At 35.6% G+C, this 14,042-nt stretch overlaps 1 protein-coding gene across 2 annotated transcripts; it reads left to right on the forward strand.

Annotated features, from left to right (window-relative positions):
- The first annotated feature begins 1,027 nt into the window (after positions 1-1,027).
- Positions 1,028-5,375, forward strand: LOC137027163 (uncharacterized). 2 transcript variants are annotated; one of them, XM_067395052.1, is made up of 4 exons: positions 1,028-1,205; positions 1,484-1,615; positions 1,739-1,802; positions 4,115-5,375. In XM_067395052.1, the coding sequence occupies exons 2-4, from the start codon at positions 1,520-1,522 to the stop codon at positions 4,573-4,575; spliced, it is 621 nt and encodes a 206-aa protein (XP_067251153.1). In that variant the 5' UTR covers positions 1,028-1,205; positions 1,484-1,519; the 3' UTR covers positions 4,576-5,375. The 2 variants fall into 2 exon arrangements, with proteins under 2 accessions (XP_067251153.1, XP_067251154.1); XM_067395053.1 differs by having other exon boundaries at positions 1,519-1,615.
- The last annotated feature ends 8,667 nt before the right edge of the window (positions 5,376-14,042 follow it).

Consider the following 14,042-nt stretch of genomic DNA (forward strand, 5'->3'; position numbering starts at 1 on the left):
TACTTGAGGATGTAGGTTCACCAAGCTGCTGAAGAGAACTTTTTGTGTGTGAATGAACCAAAAAAAAAAAAAAACCTTAGCATGTTAACCAGATTAGTGGTTAAGATTAGATACCAGATTAGATAAATTTGTGACATAACTTTTGAACATGATTTAAAAAAAAATCGTTCAGTCATTTCTGTGCGGCTCAGTCCAAAGATTATGTGATCAAAGTTTGGACAAAATTGAATATATACTGCACAAAATGGCCACTACTGTAAAGGGCAGAGACTTAATTGAATATTGAATAGCATCAGTATGAAGAGACAAATCAGATGTCTAGAGCAAATATTTCAAAACTTACAGTATAACCTTTAGAAAAGTGCATTTTTGAACTGGTGGTGGCGCTATAGAGTTAGTCCTAGAGACTCCAAAATAGGTCAGATTACTAGACATTACCATCACTACAAGTGTGCCAAATGTAATCATTTTCCTTCTTACGGTTCATAGGGCTGCCATAGACTCCCATTGGGGAAACATAATAATAAAACTGACAATTACAATATGGGGCTAGGCCCCTAATTAATGAAATGGATGAGTTGGGCCGAGCATACATGTGGAACCTCTAAATACTGTTTAAATAAAATGTAAAGATAATTGATATAGTTTTGATTTGGTCTGTACACAGTTTGTGGTAGTTTTGGTTTTAGTGACTTTATCAATCTGAGATGTGAAATATAGAATTGAATATAGAAAGAATGAGTAGGTGTGTCCAAACTTTTAAATGGTATCAGATATGTTGCAACTGTGTACGTGTACATGTGTGCAAGTGGCTTGAAGATAGATTGATGTGTGTATAATGTATCAATGTTTTCCTGGGCTACAGGCCAGCAGGTGTGTGTGTGTGTGGGTGGGTGAGTGAGAGAGAGAGAGGGTACACAGTGTGTTGGGGGGCTTTGGCTGTGCAACTAAGTATAAATATTTCACCCCCTTCTCCAGTTCCCTTTTGTTCATCATCATAGCGGCTCGATGGCCAATCCCATTAATCCACAGCTGAACGAATGAAAGCAAGAGAGGAAAGGAAACATGTGAGAGAGAGTCAAAGATATAAAAGCCACATTAAGGTTTGTGGAATTTGAAAGAAAGGAATGAGAATATTTTCTGATCACATGATGTAAAAAGGAGTGACAAAATGTGAAGAGAAGAAGATAATTGGAGAGAATAAAGTGAGTATAACAAATACTGCAATAGCTACCAATGTTACTTTAGTATAATATCTATACTATTAAAATTTTTATTAATATTTTGAATTAGTATTCATTTTTATTTCTTCAATGCTTATTTTAATTTTAGTTCAAGTTAGTCATTTATATGTTTTCACTATTTTATTTTTAGTTATTTTAGTACATCAAGCTAAACTAAATCAAAATGAGAAAGTAGCTGAAATAAAATATCTATGTATTGTTTGTTTTATTGTGAGGCTGATGTGTCTCTCTGTTTGAAGTGAGTCAGTGTGTGTTTCCTGATCTTTTGAAAAAGGATGTCACAATTTAGGGAAGCTCATAAAGAGGATGAATCTGAAAAGAAGAACTCTAAGATGCCTCAAAAACGAAAGAAAAAGGCTGAACATGACAAGGTATGGCTGTTCCACAAAAATTACTTAAAAATAGGTTGGATATACAAGTAAATATACAGTATCAGCACATTAACTCAAACAAAATCACACTGTCATGATCATGTGTTTTGTATCACTATACAGGACAACAGAGTGATGTCGAAGGATAGGCTTCCTCTAATTGGTTCATCAGGGAACAGAGCAGCAGGTACAGTCAATACACCACCTATAGATAAATTACTTTTATGGAATCAAAATTTATACAGTTTATGACAAGATGGTATCAGATATTAACTGATTTGACTGGAAATCAAATGTTTTCATAAGACAGATTGAAAGGTTCATTGCATGAGAAGTGATGCTAATCAGTCCTCATGTGTGACATACAAACTGTGTGTTTACATTAATCTTTGTTCTTCATGTCTACACAATGTTACCTGAGCTCATCATCAGACAATGCAAGTGCAAACTCAAGGATATTCAGGAGGTGCTAAGTTAATTAGCTGCTATTGTCCCAACATTTGCCTTTGTAATGGGACTTGTTAGGCGAGGGGATAATTAGAACTGAACGTGTGTGTGAGATAAAGTTAAATAAGGTGGAATTTAGAAATTTGAGTTCATGTTTCCTACATCAAAACAGGTAATTAAGTTTATAAAGATAAAAGATATAAAGTTGCAAATCTGAGAAAGTAGCAGCTGTGAGAAATAAGATACAATTTCAACAAAATTACAACAAAGTTGTAATTAATAATGGTCACAATTATGAGATATTAAATCACAATAATGAAATATAAAATTGCATTTGCAAGAAAGTCATAATTATGAGAAATAGTCGGAATTAAATAATACAGTGGGTACGGAAAGTATTCAGACGCCCTTAAATTTTTCACTCTTTGTTATATTGCAGCCATTTGCTAAAATCATTTAAGTTCATTTTTTTCCCTCATTAATGTACACACAGCACCCCATACTGACAGAAAAACACAGAATTGTTGACATTTTTGCAGATTTATTAAAAAAGAAAAACTGAAATATCACATGGTCCTAAGTATTCAGACCCTTTGTTGTGACACTCATATATTTAACTCAGGTTCTGTCCATTTCTTCTGATCATCCTTGAGATGGTTCTACACCTTAATTTGAGTCCAGCTGTGTTTGATTATACTGATTTGACTTATATGTACTTAAAGTCACACACCTGTCTACATAAGACCAAAAAAAATTTGTGCTGCACTTATGGTTCCTAAGAGCACAGTGGCCTCTATAATCCTTAAATGGAAGACGTTTGGGATGACCAGAACCCTTCCTAGAGCTGGCCGTCCAGCCAAACTGAGCTATCGGGGGAGAAGAGCCTTGGTGCGAGAGGTAAAGAAGAACCCAAAGATCACTGTGGCTGAGCTCCAGAGATGCAGTCGGGAGATGGGAGAAAGTAGTAGAAAGTCAACCATCACTGCAGCCCTCCACCAGTCGAGGCTTTATGGCAGAGTGGCCCGAAGGAAGCCTCTCCTCAGTGCAAGACACATGAAAGCCCGCATGGAGTTTGCTAAAAGACACCTGAAGGACTCCAAGATGGTGAGAAATAAGATTCTCTGGTCTGATGAGACCAAGATAGAACTTTTGGCCTTAATTCTAAGCGGTATGTGTGGAGAAAACCAGGCACTGCTCATCACCTGTCCAATACAGTCCCAACAGTGAAGCATGGTGGTGGCAGCATCATGCTGTGGGAGTGTTTTTCAGCTGCAGGGACAGAACGACTGTTTGCAATTGAGGGAAAGATGAATGCGGCCAAGTACAGGGATATCCTGGACAAAAACCTTCTCCAGAGTGCTCAGGACCTCAGACTGGGCTGAAGGTTTACCTTCCAACAAGACAATGACCCTAAGCACACAGCTAAAATAACGAAGGAGGGGCTTCACAACAACTCTCTGACTGTTCTTGAATGGCCCAGCCAGAGCCCTGACTTAAACCCAATTGAGCATCTCTGGAGAGACCTAAAAATGGCTGTCCACCAACCTTTACCATTCAACCTGACAGAACTGGAGAGGATCTGCAAGGAGGAATGGCAGAGGATCCCCAAATCAAGGTGTGAAAAACTTGTTACATCTTTCCCAAAAAGACTCATGGCTGTATTAGATCAAAAGGGTGCTTCTACTAAATACTGAGCAAAGGGTCTGAATACTTAGGACCATGTGATATTTCAGTTTTTCTTTTTTAATAAATCTGCAAAAATGTCAACAATTCTGAAAAAGTGTTTTTCTGTCAATATGGGGTGCTGTTTGTACATTAATGAGGAAAAAAATGAACTTAAATGATTTAAGCAAATGGCTGCAATATAACAAAGAGTGAAACATTTAAGGGGGTCTGAATACTTTCCGTACCCACTGTATGTAGTTGCTATTAAAAATTGTTTTTGTTGCAGTTACATGAAATAATATCTCAATTATTATTTTTTATTCTAATGCAGAAACAGGCTTCAATACAATTCTGTTTGTTATATTTCTTCATCTGTTTTGTTTTTAGCAAGGCCTTCTCTATCCACTCCCCAACATCCTCCTCAGGCCGACACGAGAAAACGTGGCCATCCTCCCATCTCATCTGTGGCCCCTGACAGCATGGCACCCTGGGAAGTCTCCTCCCACTCTGAGTCCTCCTTTACCGATTTCCCCCCTGCACCTTCACCCCTTCCTCTTGCCCACTCGAAGCCAATCACAGCACCAGATCCTCCGCCCCCGCGACCCCCTTCTCAAATCAAAAACATTGAACCCGAGAATGGGCAGAGTGCCAGAGTAAAACGCAAGCCCCTTCCACCAAGACACCCCCCTAGACCTCCACGTTTACCCCCTCTGAGGCAAATCACAAATCTTAGCTTTTCTCGTAGTTTCACTTTTTCTTTTTTTGAGCTGCCAGTTCACCAGTCTGCACGAAGCAGAGCGGAGCGGCTCAGAGATCTCACTGTGCTGCTGAAGCAGTTTCAATACTGAGGGAAAACATGTTACTCTAAGTTTACATCTGGGGCAGAAAATACAATGTATGCAGATTTGCATCAGATGCTCAAAATGACCAGGCTATACCATGGCTTCACATCAGCATTATATGCTTAATTAGATATTAAGATTAAGAGTGATACATTTTTGCCTTTTTATCCTGTTTGTGGTGCAAATTTCTGTTGTTAAAGATGCACTTCGTCATTTTTATTATGCACTGTTTATATATGCTCACCAAGGCTGCATTTTAATTTATCAAAAATACAGTAAAAACATTGATATTGTGAAATATTACTACAATTTAAAATAATTGTTTTCTATTTTAATATATTTTAAAATGTAATTTTTCATTGTGATGGCCAAGCTGAATTTTCAGCACCATTACTCCAGTCTTCAGTGTCACATGATCCTTCAGAAATCATTCTAATATACTGATTTGGTCCCAAGAGACATTTCTTATCATTTTAAATCTTTAATGTTCTTCTGCTTATGTTTTTACTGTCACTTTTGATCACTTTTCATCCTTACTGAATAAAAGTAATAATATACAATGACCAATGGAGTAATGGAAATTCCCCAATTTGTGTTTGTCTTTTTTGATACTTTTTTTAGGTTGTTAAATGTATATTTAGAGGATGTGTGGGTGTGAGATTGTACAGCCTTTTGCCTTCTGATGTTAAGCACTGTCGACATTTATATTAACCAATGAGACACATAGATGGGGGAAATTACCATGGTGATTATTATGTAGGGTGGAGACAGCATGTGTGATCAATTATATATGAGGTAACATTATAAATCTGGGGCCGTATTCACAAAACATCTTAATTAAGGCTAAAAGTAGCTCCTAACTTGCTGATTTAGGAGAAACTCTTAAAAATAATGGGCGTGTCAGTCCTAATTTTAGGAGTCCTACATTTTTGCTCTAAGAGTATTTCACAAAGCATTTTAGCGCTAAAACTAGCTGCTAAATCTGCGAAACATTAAGAGTAGTCAAAAGGACTCCTAAGTCACTACCCCGCTAGAAATTTTATGTTCCCAGAACATTCTCAGAACGTCCCCACTGGTGTTGAGTAACGTTCCCATTATGTTCACAGACGGTCACGATGTGGAGTTCTTTTAAGGTTTGGGGGACGTTATTTGGTGGACCTTCAGGGAACATTCAAGACATTCTCTGAACGTTTAGGGAACCATACTTTATTTGGAAATGTTCTCAGAACGTCCCCGCTGCCCTTGTCAAAAACTTGACTAATAAAAGTGGCTGTTCAAACAAAAACTGTTTACACTCTTTACAGGTATTTCCTGGATTAATATTATGAAACCTTTTCTTTAAATTGCAAATCTCTTGCATTAAGTCATTAGCTGACAAAAACACACACATGAGCTAATGTAACTGCTGTATCACTGCATCAGTAACTACACAGTTACTGTCTTTGAATAAAGCAACATGCAGCAGAACATCAGAGTTTCTGGATCATCACTGACTGAAGCACAGGAGCTACCCTTCAGCACAATGGTGACAAATAAAATACAGATAACACAAACAACATTAAACAATAACTAAGAGCTAAGAGTTTTCTCTTAAAACCTATTCACAAAGCTGCTGAGACAAACTTTTACTAAGGAATAGACTGAAGTCTTAAGCTAAGAGTAAGGGCGGGGTTGAACTCGTTGCTATGGACTATACACACAGTGATTGGCTGATGGGGGAGGAGTCAGCGATTTAATCATAGAAATATTGTAGAATGAGGTGTCATGTTTCCATATTAAAATAAAGGTTTTAAAATACAAATGTTGCCCTATTCAAATAAATGTTTTTTTTAATAAAAATGTTCCCAGAGTCAAAATAAAATGTTGAGATATTTTTGCCATAAAGGTTTTAAAATGTAGGCTAAGTGTCACTAATTAAACTAGTATATAGAGTTAACTGTCCACCTCTTGGATGTCTGCATCTCAAGAGAATGCAGAATTCAACCGACGAATTCAACACATTCAAACGGTCTTTCTAATCAGCACGAGAAGAGGAATAAATACACAGACGATATATATATATAATTTTTTTTTTTTTTTTTACTCTGTTTAATTATTTGTAAGTGTGAACCAGTGAAAACCACTGCCACAGGTAATCGGACAATATTTATTAAAGATTAATTTTTGGCGTCTCATCATAGATTCAAATCTATAAATCAAATTTGTTTTATTGCATTGCATTTTATTGCATTTAGGAAGAAAAGGTTCAGCAGCCAAGGCTCTATCGCTATTGTCTCAATGGTGTTCAGTGTCTTTGGGTGGATTAGGACTGTTTGTGATTTGGTCTTAGTGACTTAGGAGTCCTCTTGACTACTCCTAATGTTTTGCAGATTTAGGAGCTAGTTTTAGCGCTAAAATGCTTTGTGAAATACTCTTAGAGCAAAAATTTAGGAGTCCTAAAATTAGGACTGACACGCCCATTATTTTTAAGAGTTTCTCCTAAACCGGCAATTTAGGAGCTACTTTTAGCCTTAAGATGTTTTGTGAATACGGCCCCAGATCTCTCTAGATATCTGCATCTTCACTTATTACAAACCACTCTGACTTTGTGTCTTTCATACAAATCTTCTTAATGAGGTGTTGATGTTTTACGGAGGTAAGCGCTTGCTTTAGTTGGGCTCCTGACCCTTGACAATTTGACTTTATTTTTTCTCCAATTATTGTAACTGTGTTTTTCTAAAGCATTTGTTACAATAAAAAATTGTAAGAAAGTAAATATGATCAATTGGGTTTGGATGCTTAGTCATCATTGTTGATTTGATCAGTGACCTTATTCACTGATCTTCGAATATTGCATTTTCTTTTATGTAGACATATGATAATGCATAAGATCATGTCTTTCTTTGAAAGTTCTTTGAAAGTGTCACCATTGTTGAGGATCATACGCTGATTCATGATGTCTGTGTGAGTCTAATAGACACTGCTTAAAACCTTGTATAAAGTATTTAAAAAAAAAAACTAATAAAGGAGGGGGAAAAAAGTTAATGCAAAACTGACATTTAACACACTCATAGTTTAGACTCTGGAGAAGACCAGTGAATCATCAGCACTAAACAACCAAATTCGTCTGATCAGACTTTCTCCTGCATCTTTTGCTATAACAAATGTGTTTTGAAAACACAGTTAAAGCAGCCAAAGAAAATCCAATAATAAAATAGCAAAAATCAAGAGCCCATTTAAAGCAAATGTTCTCCTCTATAACAGTGACTTCAAACTTTATTTTCTATAAAACACACACAAAGAAGGCGAAGTTCTTGTGCAACTTTGTCTAAAAGTGATGAAAATTCTGAAATTTTACAGAACATTTGAGACATAAATCGTCCTCTTTTGGTTATGAAAGAGCTGCAGTTCAAGGTTCATTATATGATTTTATAGGGGGACGTTCCAATTTGGTTTATTTTATGGTCACATAAGAACGTTACAATGAGGATATTTAGGACATTAAACTGAACGTTGCTACATGGTCTTCTGTTGGTCATCTAATAACGTTCCCGTTATGAGTTTAGGGGAACGTTCTATTTTGGTTATTTTATGGTCGCGCAAGAACCAAAGAGGACATTTGGGAAGTTAACAGAACGTCCTATAGTGATAGTCCCCTAAACATTCCTAGAACATCCTGAATGTTCACTGAAGGTCCACCAAATAACGTTCCTCAAACCTTAAAAGAACTCCACATCGTGATCATCTCTAAACGTTCAGGACGTTCTGGGAATGTTGAGGGTACTATTACTATAGGTTCGGATAACTTCCCAAATGTCCTCTTTGTAACGTTCTTGCATGACCATAAAATAACCTAAATGGAACGTTCCCCTAAACTCATATCGGGAACGTTATTAAATGATCAACAGAGGACCGTGTGGGAACGTTCAGTTAATGTCCCAAATGTCCTCTTTGTAACGTTCTTTTTTTTGACCATAAAATAACCAAAATGGAACATCCCCCTAAAGTCATGTGGGTCATTATACGAAAACGTGCCATTTTGTGTCCCTCAGAAAAAAAAAAGCTCTGTAAATAATATACCATAAAATAAACCATAAAACATATAAAATATTTTATAATTTAGTTTCCATAATATGTCTCATAAAATAAGAATAAATTAATTTCTGTTTCTTTTGTTTTTAAAGGATTTTAATCACATTTTTGTGCAAAGCATCTTGCAGAAATACTGAAAATGGCCTGTCCCTGAGTATGACTTCTACTTGCTATCGAGGCCAAAAAAGTCAAACTATCATAAAAAAACATATACTTGTATAAAGCCTTAAGTGTCAGTTCATTAGTCATGAATGGATTTTATTCTTAACGTGTCAAATTTAAAAAAAAACAGACAATTTAGGCAGGTCCCTAGGTTCTCGTCAACCCTGTTACTTTTTATGAAAATACCTCTTTAAAGATAATTGACTGTTCCAAAAGTTGCATCAGTTCCAGGAAGTGACATCATCTGCCTTTCATGAAGTTGACGGTAGAAGACAAGTAAGTGTTCTCTTCTTTTTAATGAATTTTCTTTGAGTTTATGTAATGTCTGAAAAGACAGGGACACGCTCATTGTGTCAGCCCTGTTACCAGAAAAGCATACGTTAAAAAGTTATTTGTACATATTCAAAAATGTACATATATAACAACATTTAAGCCTCTCATTAAGGCATGTAATGTGGTGTCATTACCTATACCTCATGGCTAGTAATGGCCACCAATAACCTTTTTTGTCAACCCTGTTACCGTCAACCCTGTTACCATTCCAGGGTTACACGGTTGACGCAAGTATGCTTTTGTGTGTCTTACCCATGTTGTATACCCAAGAAGGGTTAAATCAAGGGCAAATGGATTTGGTTCTTCCATATTTGAAGATACTGCCTCTCATCCAAGGGGTTTCTTCAGTTCTAAATGACTGATTGGGAGTGCCAGGTATTTAACCTCTGTGGGGTTGTCACCCCTGAGCTAACCCTTCTTGGATAACTATGACCTGGATGACTGAGAATTTTAACAGACGTACTTTTCTTACTAATAGTATTTACATAATATGGAGGCCATTATCCAACTTAATTAAATGTTTTTTTTTTTTATTTAAATACAAAGCAAAATGATAGTGGAGGCATAATGTAAACGTAGCGGTGGCATATTCTTTCCTAATCATACTAACTACTCTGTCACGAGACTACTTTTCGCCTCGACGAGAAATCTCGTTAAATTTTAGCCTCGCAAGATCTCAAGACATGAGATATCGTCACACCCCTACTACATAATGATGCAACATACTAAAATATACAGTGCTAAACATGCTACAAACAATCTAAATCATGCTAGCAACACTTAGCTGAGTGCTAAAGCATGATATTATCGTCACGAAACAGTAAGTTGTTGTAAAAGGCGTTTCTCAATGTCAAGGATACTTCCTTGGCAGGACTGGTCCTTCCAAGTCACTTCCTTCAGAGGCTAGGCAAGGCTCCTCTTTAGCATTCGGAGAACACGTAAATGGAACAGACTAGCAAGTGCATGTCATTGCGTCATTACGTCAGTGAAAAGGTAAAAGAAATGTCAGTGACAGCAACCAAGCTAACAATTGTTAAATGGTCCGGTTCAGTTAGCCATCAATAACGTAATTTGTATTTGTATAATTTATAATATCAATACGGTAGTAATTTGTACTGGCCTTTAAACGTTAAACTTTATTTATCTGACATATTTACTACCGTTATAACAAATGTTTGGTAACATAAATATACTTACATTTGAAAGCATATTGCCCACTAACGTCCGACATTTTTTTTTTTTGAACAAGGATCGCAAAGCTGCGCGCATAGGATTGTGGGTGATTTTAGAGTGCGAAGGCTACACGTATGCATCCTTTCCTGTATATGGGATATTTTTCGAACGAAGGACTCAGTCCTTGTTTGAAATTCCGAGGATCCTCAACATTGGAACAGTCCTTCGACAGATGTCGATGATGTAGCATCCTCGAAATTCTGGCTTCCGAGGATCCTTCCTTGACATTGAGAAACGCCTAATGGCCAATCTGCCTAAAACTTCATGTTTGATAAGTGCCCTGCCTGAAGACATCTAACTTACTCTCCAAAATTTTGTTTTTTTTTCCTTTACTTATCTTTAAATCCAATTTCTCTAGATTTTTCACCAGTTTACTTCCTCCATGTTACAACACATTCACCAAATGCCTACATAATCATATGATCTGCATTTTGTTTTTTATACTTTTTTATAGTGGCCTTTAGTAAGTGATCGTTAGTGGTTTTTGCTTATTCTGTTAAGGCCAAACATGTTCAATTGGTCATTTAATTGCAATGTAATGTTAATGTTTTAATAAAACAATTGGTTTACATTTACATCAGCAGAATCATCATCATTTTTCATCATTTTTATGCTAAAATATCTCAATAGAGCTTTCTACAAAATATGCTGATTAGTCATGTTGAATCAAAGGTTTATGAATGTCCAATTAAGACTCCATTACAACCATAACTGTAACTCAAACAAGCGGTATAACCAATACGGTAACTGATGTCAACCCTGTTACTTGTATAATATTCTAATATCATTTAAAAAATGAAAATAAATATTTACTCAACTAAATGTGTTTTATTTTTGTTTCCATACATTTTTCTTAAAATAGAAGATGCTGGGAGAGTGTCATTTGGAAATGAACGTTTTCATCCACAAAAAAAAAATAAAACTTTCAATATTCTCAATTCACAAACACTCTTAATGTAACAAGGGGGGTTTATCTTTCACAGTATATCAGATTTGTTCTATATATGTATTTAAAACCTTTTCAAAAAGTAATTAATATGTCAGTAACAGGGTTGACCAAACACACACATTTACGTTGGTTATATGAAAAAAAAAAAAATAATAAAAAAATAAGATAGCCTGAGATGGCACGGCACATTTTCCTGAGAGGTAAGGATCTACTTCATCCAAAAAGGGGCTTAAAGATTTTCAAAACAGTACTTTGAAAATAAAACATTAAAAGTGGGAAATGGCACGTTTTCGTATAATGACCCGGAACCTTGAACTGCAGCACTTTCAGTACCACAAGAGGACATTTTAGGAACGTCCCGAATGTTCTGTAAAGGTTCAGAAATTTCATCACCTTTTGAGAACTTTTAGGGAACATTGCGTAAGTTCCTGAGAACGTTGCCTTCTACGTGGGTAAGACCAAATCACAAACAGTCCTAATCCACCCAAAGACACTGAACACCATTGAGGCAATAGCGACAGAGCCTTAGGTGCTGAACCTTTTCTTCCTAAATGCAATACATTTCGATTTATAGATTTGAATCTAAGATGAGATGCCCAAAAAAATCTTTAACAAATAAATAAAGATTGTCTGATTACCTGTGCCAGTGGTTTTCATTAGTTCACACTTACAAATGAAGTAAAAAAAAAAAAACCCACACACATACATATATATATATATATATATATATATATATATATATGGGTCAGTGACAAATATGGTGCGGCAAGATGAGAAATTAAAAAATCTTTTAAAAACCTGTTTTAAAAGCATGCATCAGGTACGTTAAAATGTAGCCTATATATTGTGTCTAAGTGACACATTTGCACAATGACATTTACACAATTTTTTACTAAAGTTAAGAATGAATGTACCTAAAAATGTCAAATGGTGTAACCACCAAAGAATGAGAAGTATTAAATATTTTATCTACCTAGATGGCATGTAAGCTCACTTATAGAAATATATACTTCAATTTAAAATATCAAGTGAAAAATAATTTTATTAGAGTTATCTCTAAATGTAAATTTTAATGTGTTTTTGCAATATTAGATGGGACACATGCTGAAAACACATCTGTTTTCTAAATAATCTTTGACAAATTATGTTAAAATTGTTTAAAATCATGTTATTACACTAAACTAGATGATTAAATTTTATTCCACATTACTTTTCTGTAAATAATTATATTTTTTATGAAAAATACTGGTTACGCCAATTGACACAAACCAGTTACACCACCTGACCATGTTACTTACAGCCAAAGGCCATTGTTTGTTGAACAAATTGACACTGAAAATCAAGCATGACAATCAGCAAGTTAAGTGGTTGCAGTGATGAAAAACAACATCTGACAACAAGAAATAATCATAGTAATGAACAGTGAAATCATGTCTCATATATTTTACAGTTAAAAGGTTAGTTCACCCAAAAATGAAATTTCTGTTATTAATTACTCACCCTCTTGTCATTTCACACCCACAAGACCTTCGTTCATCTTCCGAACACAAATTAAGATAATTTTATCTCCCATAGAAAGCAACGAAATTACCCCTTTCAAGGTCCAGAAAGGTACTAAAGACATCGTTAAAACAGTCGACGTGACTGCAATGGTTCAACCTTAATTTTAATGGTTCAACCTTATTATGAAGAGACAAGAATAAATGTGTGCAAAAACAGAACAAAAATCCACCTGCGTGAGGATAATGACAGGAAGAGTTTGTTTATAGTCATAATTTTCATTTTGTTTTTGCGCACAAAAAGTATTCTCATCTCTTCATACCATTAAGGTTGAAACACTGCAGTCACGTTTACTGTTTTAACAATGGCTCTACAACCTTTCTGGACCTTGAATGTGGGCATTTCGTTGCTTTCTATGGGCGATTAAAAAAAACCTCTCGGATTTCATCAAAAATATCTTAATTTGTGTTCTGAAGATGAACAAAGGTCTTACATGTGTGGGACGACATGAGATTGAGTAATAAATGACAGAAATTTGTGATGATTTCTTAAGAAAAAAAATATCTGATAGCAGGATCAGAATTCACTGGTGCTCTGTGATGAGCCACTGTTTTCTTGCTTGAAACTATATCAATTTATCTATTGGGTCAAGAGGGGCTCTGTTATGTCGTTTTTTTATATATGTTTTTTTATATATATATATATATATATATATATATATATTGTTGACTTGTGTACTTATATTATGCCAGATGTTTCCAAGAATGTTTAAATCTAGAGAAATAATAACCAGGACACGAGCCATGTCTGTGCGTCGCCTATCAATGACATGATACCCGCGTTAATCTCGGTTTCCGGTTTTATTTTGTCGAAACCACAGAAACACCAAAGACACTTTAATATATTATGTGTTCTATTAGACAGATGAGCAACTGTTTGGATACATTTGTCGACAGAAATCTAATCATATTATATAGCTAAACACGTTTAGTCTTATTGTTTAAATCTTGTTTTCTTGATTTAGTGTGAGTACCATGTTTTACCATGCCTAATATGGATCTAGTTGACTGCAGTGTGCAACAAGTGTCAGCTGCCGAGCGAACGCACAGAGAAGCATTATAACAAATTTGAACACACAAATGTGTCTAATATTTTAAAACAGAGCTGCTTTACCTCACATACGCTTGACCTGAAGAAGCCGAAGCAGCGACTTCAGGCATAATAA

The sequence above is a fragment of the Chanodichthys erythropterus genome, chromosome 9 (assembly GCF_024489055.1).
Source record: "Chanodichthys erythropterus isolate Z2021 chromosome 9, ASM2448905v1, whole genome shotgun sequence".
Taxonomy (NCBI): Eukaryota; Metazoa; Chordata; class Actinopteri; order Cypriniformes; family Xenocyprididae; genus Chanodichthys; species Chanodichthys erythropterus.